At 40.7% G+C, this 17,527-nt stretch overlaps 1 protein-coding gene across 1 annotated transcript in view; it reads left to right on the forward strand.

Annotated features, from left to right (window-relative positions):
• The first annotated feature begins 360 nt into the window (after positions 1-360).
• Positions 361-17,527, forward strand: part of exoc4 (exocyst complex component 4) — a 108,822-nt gene continuing 91,655 nt past the window's right edge. The window contains exons 1-8 of the mRNA XM_070853856.1: positions 361-450; positions 1,913-2,102; positions 2,712-2,906; positions 6,044-6,237; positions 8,576-8,685; positions 10,901-11,001; positions 11,161-11,315; positions 16,326-16,506. Of these exons, the coding sequence (XP_070709957.1) occupies positions 371-450; positions 1,913-2,102; positions 2,712-2,906; positions 6,044-6,237; positions 8,576-8,685; positions 10,901-11,001; positions 11,161-11,315; positions 16,326-16,506 (1,206 nt within the window). The 5' untranslated portion in view covers positions 361-370. The remainder of the gene's footprint in view (positions 451-1,912; positions 2,103-2,711; positions 2,907-6,043; positions 6,238-8,575; positions 8,686-10,900; positions 11,002-11,160; positions 11,316-16,325; positions 16,507-17,527) is intronic.

A 17,527-nucleotide genomic window follows, 5' to 3' on the forward strand; every position in this document is an offset into this window, starting at 1 on the left:
TAAATGTGGGAAGCTATTAACTCACTGACACACACTGTCTCTCTCCTTTCTTCGCTGCTCAATCTTTCCTTTATCGGTCTCTAGAGGACTGGGCTGAAAATGTTAAATTGAAAAGTGTTTTTATCTATTATGATATTTGCATTGTGTGGAAAAAAACATATTAAACATCAAACGCAAAATATCAATATCACATTTAAATGTCATCTTAGTCACCACACAGCAACTAGAATCTGTATATATGTAACAGCGATCACTTAAGCAGAAGTCAGAGAACATGTGACAGAGCTACTTTCCATTCAACCTACAACTCCCAGAATTCCTTGTGAACTCGCGTTTCTCGTCTTCCTGTTTGGGTGCCGCAGCTGGAAAAATGGCAGCTGACACAGGGAGATACAGGACTGCAGTTAGCAAAAACAAAGACCCCTCTGGTCTTCTAATCTCAGTCATAAGGTAAGGTTTATCACCGTCTTTAAATCAAGTTGACGACGCTGGGCAGACGTGAGACAGCTCGTGATCTGTGTTCGCATTTGCCGGCAGACACGGATTGACAGCTAGCTTTTATGCTAAAGCTACATGTTAGCAACATCCTTCCTGTATTGTTGATAATATGAAAGATAGTAAAGCTCACACGTTTACTGTTTTTATTTGGCATTTTTTTTTGCCTCGGTTAATATTAACAGCAGCGTTATTTATGTTATTTATTCTTGAAGCAGGAGCAAAGGTTGAATCTTGGTCTCAGTGTGCGGTTCTCACAATTAACCGTTATTCGTCTCACAAATGAGTTCAGCTGGACGATAACTGTGCAAAAGTAAAGTACTTTTTTTTAATTCCGGTTGGCTCAACGAAGCGCAACATACTTTAATTTTGAAGACGTTTCATTGCAACATCGGTTTGTCTGGGTTTGACTTGTTGGACTCTTAGTTCACTTCATGACTTTGTATAGTAGGAACACAGAGGTTTATAACTGGACACCGAAAAACTCTAACATATGAAAAAGATTAAGCAAATGAAAGGTGCACTTTGCATCCATTGTCACCTCACTGTGACCCTTAGTCAAGTATCTCCATTCTATGCTATGATATACTTTAACTCAACTGCAATTCAGAGGGAAATCTTGATCTCTCCACTCCACTATCTTCATCAGACAGCAGGTAATAGTCACTTTGAAGATCAGTGTCCTACACAGAAAATATTTCTTCAGTTTATAAGATAAGGTTAGTTATAGGTTAAATTGTATCTATAAAACTGCCAAACTGTATTACAAATTACAATTAACTTAAATTTGAGCAGTCATGATTACATAACAAAATTATAATGAGTGCTGTCACTTTGGGAAGTTGAGCAACAATTTGCTGCTAATACTTCTGTACTTCTACTTGTGTAAGATTTTGAATGCAAGACTTTGACTTGTAGTGGACTAATTTTTCTTGACAGCTGTAAGTATCTGTTTCAGAGCCTCACTTCCACTTGTAAAACTCTTTTGTAGAGAAGAAAATGTACATTAAAAAAAAATCAAATTAAAACAGTCAGTTATATTGTTTCCTCAGTATGTAATACAAGAAATGGTTTACTATTTATAGTGTAAATAAAAGATGACCTTTCAAATGAACATCTTCCCCCAAATATGTGAACAAATGCCATATTTGACAAAACCACTACTTGCTGTTAGATACTATAAAGGTATGTTGGCATATAAAGTCTTGTGCTGTTCCTGTCATAGCCCTGTTTTTCTGTCTCTACTTTATGCTGCCTTCTGGTGCTCAGTGAAAGCTTAGCTCAAATTCAGTTTCCAAATGCCATTTTCTGAGGGTCTCTGCTCTTCATTCCAACATTGATGCTTCGTTCAGACTCATGATGTGGATTTAGTTATTGAGCTGAATTCTACCTTTCCTTTCCCTCTTCTCCGATGCAGGACTCTGTCCAGCAGCGATGATGTGCAGGACAGGGAGACCGAGAAGGGTCGCCTGGAGGAGGCCTTTGAGACATGTGACAGGGATTTAGATGAGCTGATTGTTCAGCATTATGCCGAGCTTACCACTGCCATCAAGACCTATCAGAGCATTACCGAGCGCATCACCAGCTCACGAAACAAGATCAAACAGGTAAAAAGGAGAGACTAATCTACATAAGCTGTATATCCAGTCTATGTTTGTGTAAAAAAAACTGGCACTGGATGAAATGAATATGGCGTGTTGTGAAAACCATTGCTAGAATGCTTACATTGTTTCTGGTGGATTTCAGGGCAGTGACGCTAAGCTGTGTAATTAAAAACAAAACATCTTTTTCATTCATTTTCATTTGTCTCCTCATACATTAAAATGGTTGTTATCACAGTTTTTTAGGCTTTTTTTTATTCTCCAAGACTGTAAGACTGACTTAATTAACAAAAGTCCTGTTCAGCCAAGAAGAAAACTGCCTACTTAACAATCGTCAGCTGAAGTCAGAATCCTTCGCCCTTTGGACATAATCTTCACTGTCACACATGCAGAAAATACTTAAAATGTGAAGGTTAGCTCCTCGGTCCCCTCCATGTCAACGCCAATACTGATTTGGCAAAAAAGACGGCCAGTGTCCTACTGCCTACGATAAATGATGACTTATGAAATTCATTTTACTACTCTCACATCCAAAATGCTTTTGTTTTCAGGCATTACTAGCTTCACATGTATTTTGTCTTTCTGGCTTGGATTTCAACTCCCTTTGTCCTGCAGGTGAAGGAGAACCTCTTGTCTTGCAAGATGCTGCTCCACTGCAAACGGGATGAGCTGCGGAAGCTGTGGATAGAGGGCATTGAGCACAAGCACGTCCTCCAGCTGCTGGACGAGATCGAAAGCATCAAGCAGGTGCCTCAACGGCTGGAGACCTACATGGCAAGCAAGCACTACCTTCATGCCACGGATATGCTGGTGAGTGGATGAATGGTCACAGATGTGGTGGTATAGCAGCGTCTTTGCATGTCTAAGTGTGTGTGTGCTGCATGGTATTTCAGTTAGATAGAGAGGCAGACGGATAGAAAGAGAGAAAAATGAGAAAAGATACATTACATGATAGCTTTTGGTCCTCAAGCTATGTTTTGTCCAGATCGAGATGAAGAGAGTGAAAAAAGGAACAAATTGTATTCTTGTTTCTGAAGTTGTAGGAAAACCTTATGACATATGTAAATACATATGAGGCAATACCGAGGCATACACAGGCATACATACACAAACACCAGTGTTTGTGAAGTGCTTCTGCTACGATTGATGTCCTGGTGCCTGTCATCTCTTTTAAAGAATCCGTTTCTAGCCCTAAACAGTCCAGTGGCTGCAACTCTTTTACTTAAAGTGAACATCATCCAAGTGCAGTGAGGGCGCTGCAGGTGTGTTTGTATGTCGGCACTCTTGTTCTTTTGATGTGTGTTTTGCAGTATGCTCCGCAGGGGAGCTGGAGGATGGCATTGAGGACTAAACGACCTGGCTCTGTGATGTCTCTGTTCCTTTCCTTCCCTTTCCTCCCCTTTCCTCTCTCCCTGTCACTCCCACACATCTTCCTTCAGACGTTGGTAATAATTAGTTGGCTTGAATGGGGTTATCTGAGGAGGAGGAAAAGAAGGAGGGATGATGGTGCGCCCAAAGGGCCAGAAAAGAAATCCTCTTTGTGGGCGTGGAGAGAAGTGGAGCTTCACTCAACCTGCGCTCATTCAGTACAGTGCGATTTTGAAAGGTTGTGGAAAGTTCAAAGTCAGTTGGGCGCTGTGGCTCTGTCTTGCAAACTTCAAATGGGCTTTACTTGTCGAGGATGGTGGAGTTTCATTGGAATGTAAAAATCACATTTTAAAGCACATATTATTTGCCTCTGCAGGTTAAAATGCTGTTGGATGCATTAGTTCTAACTTTTGCTTTGGTGACATATTTATGCTGTTCATGAATAAATCATGTGTGAAAAGTCCAATTTAAATAACCAAAGTAGAGGATGTTTGTTATGGTTATAAAATGACATTATGGTTAGTTTGTGAATGATTCCCCCAATCTTTCACTGTTATTTGTATGTTTTTGACATGATGGTCTAAAAGAACTCTAAAGCTAAAATAATAGCTTGCTGGAATCGCCAGGAATAAACCTCCTAGCCCCTCTCTCTCTCCTTTTCTGTCTCCCACTGTCCGTTACATTGTGTGTGTGTGTCTGTGTGTGTTTATGTGAGACTTATCTCTAAGGGTTGACAATTAGAATTCAGACTAGGCTCTCTGTCTGCTATTGAATGGCAGACTTAGACCCCATGGGGTTGGTTAAAAATGAGACTGGTTTTGGTTTCCTCTTCTCTCTCCTCTCCTCTCCTCTCCTCTCCTCTCCTCTCCTCTCCTCTCCTCTCCTCTCCATTCCCTTGCTCCCAGGTGCACATATACAACTTCTGACACCCCTCCTAGGAGCTCAGAGCATAGTGATCATCTTCTCTTCTCTTCTCTTCTCTTCATCTCTCTTGCTCCCAAGCATATTCACTAGAGGCTTCATATCCCATCATTATGCTGACAGGCCAGGCCCGCTAATGATGTTAACCAGCCTTCCACTGTCATCCCAGCCCGATGGTAATGAGATACCCCCCCCCACACAGACACATAAGTGTTAAATGATTTACAGTCACACAGTCACACACTTCTAATCATACACAGACATCTGAGAAGTGTGTGTACACACATACAGATGCAAAGCTTCGCTGGCTGCAGAGTTATTCTATTAAGCCAAAGGGGGCTGATCATACAGCGCATTAGCTCATCTTGTCCCTAATGTGGCTCTCATTTGCATCAACACACACTTGACCAATGCCCCCTTCCCAGCGCTCCCCCTGCCCCAGCTACCCATCCCCTGGTGGCGTGCCCTGGTCATGCAAATATTCTTCACATTCACATAGAAATACACATAAGTACGCACCTACAGACTTTTTTTAGTATAAGTTTTGTTTTAACATGGCATAGCCACTGCTTCTGCTGTTAGTCAAATGAATGGGTGAATTTGGAGAAACAAAGAGCATGACTCAGGAGGGCATGTTCATCTTTGGTGGGAAACACTATTATGTACAATATATGAAGAATGATTGTAAACTTGTAGGACAATAGAAAAAGCATTCAATGAATTAAACTGATACATTAGAAATGTTAATGTACAGTTTATTGAATTGACTACAAATGATTGTAATAAGTATCAGTGAAGTTGTTGAATTCATTGTAAATCTGGAGTGAAGCTTCACCATTGCGGACTCTCTGGGAGTTGGAGATACAGTAGATGAAAATGGAGCTTGTGGGACAGGTGTCATTAACTGAAAAATCTTGAAAATGACCTAACTTAATGAGGATGATGGGGGTGAATATGGCTTTGACTAAACAACATTTATTGTAACTAGAGAAAAAAAAACTTCAGCTCGGGCTTCTTGATGTATACCAGGTAGGTATATGTAGGTATAAGGTGTGATTTCAAGTGGAATGATCTAAAGCTGTGGCCTAATAGGCCAATTTGAAAGTCTTTACAATCATATTTCCATTCGACGTGATATAAGATTTGGGCAGATTTTCACTAACCACTCTCTAGCGGGATGATGAATTTAATTTCCTGTCTTTGTATAGCCCTCATGGTTATTCAGTTATTGATGGGTAAGATACATAACTGTCCTATATGTGTAGGGTTGAGTTTTGTGTGTCTAAGACCAATGAATGCTCTCCTCCACCCTCCAATGTTGGTTGTGTTTTTATTGTTTTTCACTGGCCATGAAAGAGTTACATTCAGATTTTCAGTTGTCTTTGTCGTGTGTTGTCCCTCTTGTCCTCTCTCCACTGTATATATGTTTTCTATGGCTTTCTACTGTCAGCTGTCCAGTAAAAGCCCATTCCACAAGTGAACTTTAAAACAAAACACAAAAGGTTATCGTCATTCACCAACTTTTTAGGTTGTCTTCGTAGATAGATAGTGATAGTGGAAAACAACAGGTAGTCAAAAGAGTTAAAATCAAACACTGTGAAACTGGAAAGATGTGGCTTAGACTCACCTTTAATTGGCTTGTATGTCGTCATATACAGGTGTCAGCCGTGGAGTCCTTGGAAGGACCCCTGCTGCAGGTGGAGGGGCTTGGAGATCTGCGCCTGGAGCTCCACAGCAAGAAGCTTAACATCCACCTCGTACTCATTGATGAGCTGCACCGACACCTTTACATCAAATCCACAAGCCGACTGGGACACAAGAACAAGGACAAAAACCTTATTCGCCTCCCAGGGTAAGGGGCGCTGGCTTATATTCCCTATATTCTTCTGTTTCCACTTTGGTGGGTGCTCAGATGTCTTCACAAGAATATAAATATGAAACTGTTCTTGTGCAAACGCTTACAGTATTTAGCACAGTAGCACAAATAGTGGTCACAAACTGTTTACTTTAAGGGTGCAGTTTGTAAGATTTGGCTGCCTGCTCCAGATTAATAGGGGTGATACTTCTTCTCATGTTGGACTGAGGGCAGTGCTGCTGTGAGTCACCTCTGGGGTACAAGGTGGTGTTATGAAACAGCTCTGGTCGGGGCTAGCTGGTCAGCATGCTAACTTCAGTAGAAATCTCTGCCATGGACATTTTTGACATTATGTCAATACTGTCAAGGCTTCACATTGTGTTGATGTAAGTTGATTTTTGAATGTTGGAAACCAAAATTCTGCCTAGATCTTACATATTGTGCCATTTAGGATACAGTCAGTAGGGGTTTCATTTCATCACATCTCATTTCCCCAACAAAACCCCTATTGGCTTTAGCAAAGCTGCAGTTAGTCTTTTATGGGTCCATGCAATAAACATTAGATACATTTTTACCAACCACGACAGTGTGTGGCTGGTATTGTTGTCTGTGAGTCTGTCTGTCACCGATTTAGTCAGATTTTGTGGAAGATGCAGTCATGAAACTTGACAGGTGTGTAGTTGAGCTCCCTCTGAAGGCTGAGTTCTCAGTATGGTGGGGTCAGAGCAAGTGTTTGATAGTAGGGGGGTAGGGAGGATGTAAGGGGCTATTTCCACCACTGGCCAATGTTTGTTTTATGTTGTGTAACACTTTATCCCTTTTTCAATCAATTATACCTCTCCACAGATCCAGGGCAATCTAGATAACATTCATCCTTTATTATAACAACTATAACTATAACTAACATGATACGTTTTACATCTCTCACTTCTCTCATGTCGTGTTCCATTGCACCATACTCACCAATTTGGCATCATGGCTGGTGTGATCTCATTGCAAGATGGTCTCTATTTTCTTTTACTGTGGTATCACTAATATACTATATAAAAGTGTGCAAGATTAAGAGAGACAGAGAGAGCGAGGTCGGAAAAAGTTATGAACTATAATAAAATACATCTTTTAGCCAGTTTGTTTGGTCTGAGGTACTAAAAGCTGTTGTTTTTTGCCTATTATGTCGTCAATGGAGATGTAGCCTTTAAAGTGCTTTCTTCTTTGAAAAGTTTAGACTGTAGAGATGTGCCTTCATTAAAGTTATTTCATTGCTGGGACAACTTGCCAATTATTTACTGTATGGAAACCAAGCCAATTACTGACAAAAACAATTAGATCTTGTATAACTTGTTGCTCTACTTCTTTATGTTTGTACTTTTTGCTGTGAAGTTCCAAAGAAACAGATGAAAAACACCCCACATCGATTTATTGTAAAGAGGAAAACATTACTAATTTACTCATAGGAGAGAAATGTATTTAGAGTCACGATAGGGGCTGCTTTAAGAACATCCAAGATATACATGCATACACATAACACATAGATTCCAGGGAACAAATCATTTTTTATGCTAGTGGATAATGTCAGTTGCCAATTACTTGCAGTAGGTACATGAGATGATAGAACGCAACATCCACAGTTTGTGTGTGCCTTCAGTGTTGCTTCAAATGATGAAGTACGTTTTGCAGCCATTAGGAGAATAACCTTAGCTATGCCTCCGTGACCCACTGGCCAGTTTTGTAGTTTCATGGTGTAGCCATATAAATTATTAGGGATAATGCAGCACATAGGATTGGAACACACTGTTCATGCTGTTGTGTTCTGTTGATAGTATTCAGCTAAAATGTTGTTTGCACTTTAACACAAGTGTGTCTGTGTATGTGGGGTGCAGTAATTATGGTGGCAGTGGGTTGGTAAGGTACAATGATTTATTACTGAGGGTCAGCCAGTGACAGGTCCCGGCCTTCCTGTATTGGGTCGCCTCTAACAACAAGCCAGCCTCCATACACCCCACTCACTTAGCAAGCACACTGTGTTTATACCGCCCAACTTAAAAGACCTGGATTGCTTCCACCTCTGGCTTAAGGCTTGATAAATGGCTCATTGGAAAGCAGCGCCGATTCCCACCCAGAAATGCAAGGCTTTTTGTTGAAACAGTAAATTGTTTTTCTTAGAGAGGGGTAGGTTAGTGGGTGCATTTCTGTTAGACCATACTAAAGTTTAGTTCATTTCAGCCTATTCCTCTCATGCAGTTGCACTATAATGATTTTGATAGAAAGCATATATTTTTAAAATCAAATCACTCGTTTTATCCTGATCATCACTTTTTTTTTTTTCTCCTCACAGCTCCACTACCAAAGATGCATCTCCAATGCCTGTGATGGATGTCAGCAGCCTGTCGACGCCACGCAAGCTGCTGGATTCATCCCAGTTCAGCACACCTGGATCTGGCAATGGTATGGTCCTTAGATCACATTATATAGGTCAGTTAGAGGGAATAATGGAGAAAAAATGGGTGGTGGCTTGGTGAAAAGAAGGCAAACAGATGATAGCGAAGGAAAAGAAAAGCAAAAAGATATGAGAATTTTAAGAGGGCGTTTCATGAAAAATTATGTAGTTTGTTCTCCATTAAAATTGCATACTTTTGGAGTACTATAGAGATAAACACGTCAACAAAGAAGTCTTGTCAGTCTCTTTGGATAATAAAGTGTGTGGATTTCAGTTTGCGATTTTATTTTCACTGTGCTGATATAGTTAGTGATAATGAAGTCATTAGCATCACTCTGGTTTACATCCATTTGCATGTCATTATTGGTGTGTTGCCAACCGTTCTTGCACGCACACACATGCGCACACTTTTACTGAATACACAGAAACTGCTGAAATGAATTCTAGGACTACACATACACCACTGGTGCCTCTTGGCACATGCACACGCCCACATTTCTTTTCTTGCAGTATGTGTCAAAACATCTTCAACTATGATCATAATATACCTTTCCCTTGCTAACATCATAATCATCTTGTCGCCGCTATCTGTACCATCAGTCACCCAGCGTCCCTGTCATCACAGCAGGGGAGCACCATTCATTACGCTCCAACTGGTAACCAGCGCTTTAACAGGGACTGATAATGCAGAATATAACTGCATTCAGGAATGTATGAATTCTCTCTTGGTTGTAGGGGCGTAGAGTCAGCACTGCATTCCTTCCAGGCACAGCACGGAGGAACGCAAACAAGAAGATAATGAAAAAAGTTAATCCTGCAATAACTTGGTGTTCCCTTGGTGTTTCTGAGTTTTTATATTAAGCCTGGCACTTTTTTACCACCCACTATTGGCATTCTAATGTTAGCGACTCACTGTTTCTTTTTAGCTCTGTAGATACCAGGCAACCATACACTGTATTGTATGTACCTCCCAGTATCCATAGAGATAGCAGATGTATTCGACATTCGACATTTATTTTTCATGCCATCCAGTGGTTGTTGAATTCAACTGTTGTAGTTCTCTCTCTCTGTTTTCACAGTTAACTCTTCCCTCAGTGAGAGCTTATCTCGTCATTTCAGTTTTGTAGTTTTTACTCCATGTCTTTTTATTCACTCAGCTCAGCTCATCACCATGAAAGTGCATGCCATGCCCTCACCCACAAACATACAAACAAATGTGCAAATTACCACCCATATTTAATAAATCCCCGTTCAATTCCCCCACCCTGTAGGCCTAAAAGTAAAAGCTAAGCCACTTTTTTTCCCATGTTATGCAAAGAGAACACTGGCAATTAGCTACCATCAGGCAGTAAGTGCTCATACACCGTTATGCTCACAACTGTGGTCACGACACAGCAGCCAGCTTCCATCAATGGCCTAGCTTGCTATTTTGTCTAATATCATTAGAACACCTCATTTGTAGCGAGTAATTGTCATAATTATTACACAGACTACAGTTGAAATGGGGGAAAAGAGGAAATACACCCAAAGTCCATTAACTTGCCATAAACATTAACTCTCTTAACGTGGTTTGATGGGGAATTGGGAGGCCCCATCTAATGGAAATTAGAGCATCATTCGATGCTGCCACTCTCAATTTAGCCGCTAATGTGGCTAAGTCAGATGGAGAGAGCACAAAAGGGGGGCAAGGGGGGATAACAGGATGGGTGCCCGTTTGTGTGTTTAAAAGAGAAAGATGTAGTATATTAATATAGTTAAAGATAAAATGTACATGTTTTAATGTATTATCAAAAAGATGATAGTTGAATCTTGGTTGTTAGCTTTGTAAATATGCAGCTGTCATGTTAAAGAAACTGTTGAATAGGTAAATGCTTCCACAGTGCTAAAAGTTATCAAAGAAAACACAAAGTGCTTTTTATGTAAATCATATTCAGTAAATAACACTCAGTAGCTAAAAGGTAGCTCGGTAGAATACTGCAGATATGAGATGTTTGTTTGATTTTCTCTTTCATGTCATAAGAAAACAATGGCTTAAAAAGACACAACATTCAGACACATAATAAAACTGGCATAAAAATGTGCAAGTGTGAGCAACAAGCAACAGTGTTTGGTCCTCTTTTTCTACATTTGTTCATTACTGTAATAATTGGATCCTTTTGCCTGTAAATATTTTGTAAGCACTCACAGTATGTGCTAACGTATGAGTTTGTGTTTATCTCTTAGTGCGTGAGCTGCAGCAGGATGTGCGGGAGTTAAACCAAGCGGACCTCCCTGAGGTGGATCCAGAGGAGAACAGTGCTGAGTTCATGGGCATCCTCATCAAGGTACAATCACTGCAGTACACCAACACTACCGAACACACACATGCTGTAAATCTTCACGCCTCAGTCATGTTACATCCATCAATGTGTTCTGTTCAAATATTTCAGTGTCTCTGTGTTCTTGCTTCAGGTAAAGTGTTTGTTTTATCCTTTTATCTTCAGGCTCTGGCAAAGTTGAAGAAAATCCCGGAGACCATCAAAGCCATTATGGAGCGTTTGGAACCCGAGCTGAAACAGATCGTGAAGAGGTCCACCACTCAGATAGCAGACCATGCTTACCAGAGAGGAGAAAACCTGGCCCAGGAGAGCCAGCCAAGGTACAATAAGGAGACGGGATAAGGATAAGGAAGGCAAACTGAGGAATGCGCGATGTTAAAATATCATGGCTCCCTGACAGGCGAGAGCAATTCCCCAAAAAGCAAGGATTGATACTAATCAGTGGGGAAAAATGAGAAAACTGGAGGTTAATAATAAATAGTAGATTAAGAGGGAAAAGGAGAAACAGTAAAGTAGATAGCCATGAAGAGGTTCTGTGGAAAGATGAAAGCCATCTTTTTTGAAATGATAATGTTTGCCTGATAGAAAATAATAAGCAGCATTAGCAATGCTTTCAGATCAGTATAAATACCATAAAGCAGTATGCAGCTCCTGCTGTAACCACTGAAAAAGACTTTAATAAAGCTGTCGCTCGTAATCCTCGCAGTATTGTATCTATACAAGAGTTTTATTATCGCAGCCTGCTTGCTTATTTCTCTGTAGTTATGGTATTCCCATTAGAATCAATTCCTCGGTGTCAAGTACAGGGAGGCTGCTTTCTCCTGTGGTTGGAAAAGTTTATGAATGTATCTACCATCCCTGCAGATTCTGACTAATCCGGTACAGCTGTTTATAAATACTAATATCTTTATGAGTATGTGATTAGTCACCAGTCATTTTTCATGTTAGCATTCAGTGACTCTTAAGTTTATTTAGTTTACAATAAAGGCAGTTGATAACATGTTTTGAATGCTGTCCCAGGGTGTTCATAGTCAGACAGTCAACCAGGTATGAAACACAGCAAAGGCTAGGACCGGAGGCACACCTGCTTCAGACCATGAAAACAGATACTCTGCTGCTTTAAACCTAGACAAGTCATGGTTAAACACACCCATACACACACAAACAACTTCACACCTGCCGTAGAGGACTGCTACATTTTCAAAGGAGTCACATCGGCTCCTGCAGACTTACAGTGAGCAGACTTGGGAGACACAGGTCTCAGTCCACTGATCCTGAACCAGTTAAGAGGAACGTCTTGTTTTCTGTCAGGGATGTTCTCTCTGGCCTCGTCTGCCTTCCTCCTCCTGTTGCCTGCTGAATCTCATCTGACCTCAATGTAATAGACAACAGTGTAGCTCATTGTACTCCTAACAGATTGCTTTAAGTTTGCCTGCATATGCTTATGTGTGTGAATGCTTAACACTGCATTGGTGTCGGCCGAACACTCAGAGGTGCGCGCGTGTGTGTTTGTATTTGGATGGATACACACCTTGTTCTGCCTATGTTCACTTCAATTTAAAGTCGAAGCTTGTTGCTATGGAAACTCCAACCAATGTACCACTTGTAGGGAACAATGGTCTTGCATATTGTGCACTATATTTTATAGCCCTGCAGTCTAGCAGGCAGCACTTAAGCACTTTACAGCACATACTCTGGTGTGTGGCTTGCTCTTGGAGGTTTATGTTCTCATTCACGTTCTCTGCGATAAGTCACATTGGAAGTGCATTTTCATTTCCAACTCCTTCCACTGAATGTTATTTTTGGTAAGATACTCCATACAGGTTCCCACTCCATGCACTAAAGTTATTAGCATGCGCCACTGATCTGTGAGTAGCTCAGTCCAATTTACATCAGATCAGACTTGTTGAACTCAGATTCCCTTTTTTTTTATTTTGCATTGCAAAAACAGAGCTTCATTTTTTTGGCTTTGTTTTTGGTATATAGGAGATTCTGAATCTAATCTGAATCCCTTAGAAAGGCAGTCGATTTAAGTAAGGAAATGCTTGAATGGCCAGAGGAAACACGCACACACGCATAGACATAACTGTCGGTCAGTTAGTCAGGGACTGTCCGTCCACGTGTGTGCTCCCTGCTGTCTCTCCCGGCTGTTCATCAGCCATGTGTGTGTTAGTTTCGATCCTTAGGGGAAATGAGAAGTGAGGCCTCAAAGAAGAAGAACAGGCAATATGGATTAAGATGACCTCCACTGGGAGATAATGAGGAGAACTGGGCTGTCTACACTGTGTGTGTGTGTGTGTGTGTGTGTGTGTGTGTGTGTGTGTGTGTGTGTGTGTGTGTGTGTGTGTGTGTGTGTGTGTGTGTGTGTGTGTGTGTGTGTGTGTGTGTGTGTGTGTGTGTGTGTGTGTGTGTGTGTGTGTGTGTGCGTGCGTGTGCGTGTGCGTCTGTCTTTGTGTGTAAGAGGTGAGGTGGGGGTGCGGTTGCACTGTGCTTAGAAATAAAACAAAAAGAAGTGACAAGGCCAGAGCCATACATTTTGTGTGTGTCTACCTCAAAGCATGCTTTCACGATCACGTATTGTTTGTCCATTTCTGAAAGTTGGTGCTCTCTATGTATCCTTTTTCTTGTCAGTCCTTCATATTTATGCATGGAGAAGTGGGGGCAGCTCATTGACATTTCTCAGCTCCTCTCTTCCTCTCACAAACATCTTCCATTTACTGAGTTATAGCTCATAGTGATTTGTGCCTGCTTTCCTCTCCATTAATAACATTTACTCGCTGCTACTGCCAGTGTAGTGACAGACAGCCAACCAAAATGCCCCCTAGTGAAACATCCATCTCGCCTCTACATTATCCTTATACCTTCCCAGGAAACCTTGGCCACTTCCCACAACTTTTAGTATGCTTTGTTGTCTTGCAACATTTAAATCTGTGGTAATTTGCATTGACTTGGCATTAATGAGGAATTGGCTCAGGTGCTTTTGAGTAACAGGAGATGGTTTGTTTTTTTGGCAGCCGCAGCCTTTTCTGGTTTGGAACCTGCTATTCTGGTTAGCTGTTCTTCAGGTTAATACAGTCGGCCTTTTTTGTATCATTTAATAGGTTAGATCTAACCTTAATTTATGGACAGCTCGTCTGTTAACACACAATAATTCAACTCCCCTGATGGGAAATATGTATATAAGTCCAGGTCCATAGGGGACCTCAAATTGCCAATGATAACCTTTATGGTAATTGCCTGGAAAGAAAAAAGTAGGTTTCACTTACTACCAATTAAATAATACCCAATTTAGATGCCAGAGGACAACACTAAAAAAACATTGTTAGACAAACAATATGACTATGTGATTATGTGATGTGATTATATTAACTGTAATATATCTTCTAAAGTAAAGTGGGCACTCACTAGCATGGGTGCACTGGGTACTCATCCAGGTTCAACTAATGTAACCTGTGTTCCCTCTTTAGTTTGAAAGCCTTGTCCTTGTGCAGACAACAGGGATAGCAAAGTCAGTATGAAAGCATTAGTGTAGAAGAGGCAACTGTGAGTTTCCAATCCAAAGTGTAGCACTCAGATCAGGTGGAAGGTCTGTTCAGTTCTGGCTTTGCTTTCTTCTTCAGCTAGAGCTATTTAGAACTAATGAGGAGAACTCTTCATTTCAGTCTAGGTTCGGTAGCTCTCCTTTTTTTGATAGCCAGCCCAGGTGCTGGGTTATTACTGTAGGAAATGTGAATGAAAACATGGAACTGCAATAGTGTAGTGTGAAATGCACTCATTAATGATTTTTCTGTAAATTTTCTGTTGCTGTCTGTTATTTCCCTTGGTTTCTTCAGGACAGATATAGTTTGGCCTTTAGTTTACTCTGCATCAAGTCGGAAGTCCAATTTCTTCATAGCAGTTTCACAATTACATTTACCTTTATTATTTATTTATTATTTACCTTTATCTCTAATCTAAAGTTTTATCTCTCTCCACCTTAGTATACTGCACATTTAATCAATAAAATAAAACAATAAAATCATGTTAAGAAAAAAAAGAGTTTGGATGCTGAGTATTTCTCAGCTGTTTTTTGTAGAAACCATGAATTTGGAAGTAAGGCAAACCTGCAGGAGCACCGAAAGCCGTCTTCAGCTGTGGCAAAACTTGGGAGTGACCAGACTGTCTAAGGTGGTTGCTGGTGATAGGAAAGAAATATCTTAACTGGTGTTCTGAATGGCACCAGCAGTCACGCCACTCTAGGTCTATTTTTTCTCTCTTTCTAATATTAAAACAAGCTGAATTCCTTGGCGGCTGTAATTGTACGAGTAACGCATTTTCCTTACCAATAAACTGTCCAGTGAATGCTGTGATGGTTGTGTTTCTTAGGTCCTGTGTTAGACTATGATAGACAAAACCCCACCCAAACTGCATACCACCCATCCAGTCAGCCTGTGCAGCCATCCAGTGGACATTGTTTATGACGTATTTATGATGTAATACAATAATTGTAAATAATTAGTTTATATTAATGATATTATTTTGCACCATTACTTGAAAAGATAGAAAAAATACTCTTGACAAGTGGAAAGCAATTAATCTCATGCTTTGGGGAAAGATAAATAGTATTAAGATGGTTGTAGCCCTGCAGTTCAACTATATCTCAATGATGTTTCCACTGATTATACCAGATAAAATATTGAAACAATATAATCAAATAGTTAAAGATTGCTTATGAACTGGGAAAAGGCAATCCTCCCCTTACCCTTGGGATTGGTACTCCCAAATATAGAACTATACAATTTAGCAGTCAATATCTTATCTTGTTTAATCAGCAGCAACATCATTGAGATATAGTTAAACTGTGGAGCAACAACCTTCTTAATAGTATTTATCTTCCCCAAAAGCATGAGGTTAATTGTTTTCCACTTGTGGTAATGGTGCAAACTAATTGTATTTGTGAAGATCATCTCTGCAGACTGTGATGTCTATTTGGGTCACTGTGCTATATGGCAACGTGGCGCACGCTTTCCACTGGGGGATGTGTGGTGTCTGGTAACTGGAAGTGTGCAGTTTGGATGGAGGTTAAATTAAATAGCTCTCCATAAGACAAGACCATGGGAAAAAATGCTTACAAACTAAATGTTTAGGTTTTTTTGTTTAATTCCAAAAGTGAAAAAAATGTATCACGTCGGTTTGTTTTGCATTACTTCTCATACGTTCTCATGATCACCCCCCCCCGCCCTCTTTTCCCCCTCTCTAATTCATGTCTAACCTCCCCACTCTCCCCCTCTTCACCCCTCTTGTTTCTCATCCTCTCGTGCCCTTTCTGCTCTCTCTGGCTCCCTCTACAGGCTGCTGCTGGAACTGCTGGAGCTTCTGTTTGACAAGTTCAAGGCAGTGGCCCAGGCTCACAGTGTGGTGTTGGCCCACCTGCAGCAGATAGCGGTGCAGTGCCAGGGCGGGGCCCACGAAGAGGGCATCAAACTGTATGAGCAGGCTGACGTCTCTGCCAAGATCCAGACGGTGCTGCAGGTCAGTCAGAAGTAATGTACTCGGACCATATGTGCACGGTGCAGTTTAAAGTACTGAGCGTAAGAAGAACTATTGAAACCGTAGAGATCAAATGAAAATGAAGCGTTAAACATCAGCAGATATAAAGATTGTCAGTGATATGTGTAAAGAAGATTGGATAACATAAATCAACTCAAGCCTAACTTAATGTATGGTGTTATAAGTATATGGCCATTTTACAGGGCTGCATCTTATAATAAGATGTTTTCACGCTGAACTTTATGTCGATGTTGTTGTGTTCATCCACTGCCATGGAGATTTGTTCATCTTTGATTTATTTATTTTTTTTCTTTCTTTTCTTAAAACATCGATTTGATTCACCTTCACTTACAGTAAATTAAGTCGTGGTGAAGCTGGCAGTGATGTGATGGGTGATGTTCAATCTGTCAGCAAGAAGTAGCAAGAGAAAAAGACAGGGGAAGCTTGATTGCTTGGATTAATTTGAGGTTCTTTAATTGGTGTGTATTTATGCTGGGTTCTTGCTCCCTGCTCCCGTTTGATTGGCTGAGGGGATTAGCAGCTGTTGAGCTGACCTATGGTGAATCTCTGAGGAAAATCTGTGGCACTCAAAGCGATCGGTGCCTGTGTGTCCCCCTGCCGTATGTGTGTTCATACCCAAGAAAACAACATTTTCCCTGATGCTCCTTCACTGGGAGTTGTGCAATTTTAATTTGTGACATTCTTCTGAAGCATTTCTCATGTGTTAAACCACATTTTAACTTGCCTGAATAAAGAAGATGAGGTGCTTCCTCAGTATATAAATACACAGTATAGTCAATAACAAGACCAGTTATCAAATGTGTGTTTATTTGTTTTCTGCAGGGACCATTTTTACCGATCATCAACGTGTAAAGATAAATAAGATAAACGAATGCCGATGGTCAGTTAACTAGTGAGCCCATCTATTTATAACTCATCTGCTTCCAGTGTTCTTTCTCCAGCTGGCATGCATGCAGTCTTTAGGTGAATACATGTGTGTTTC

Source organism: Pempheris klunzingeri, chromosome 22 (genome assembly GCF_042242105.1).
Source record: "Pempheris klunzingeri isolate RE-2024b chromosome 22, fPemKlu1.hap1, whole genome shotgun sequence".
Lineage (NCBI taxonomy): Eukaryota > Metazoa > Chordata > Actinopteri > Acropomatiformes > Pempheridae > Pempheris > Pempheris klunzingeri.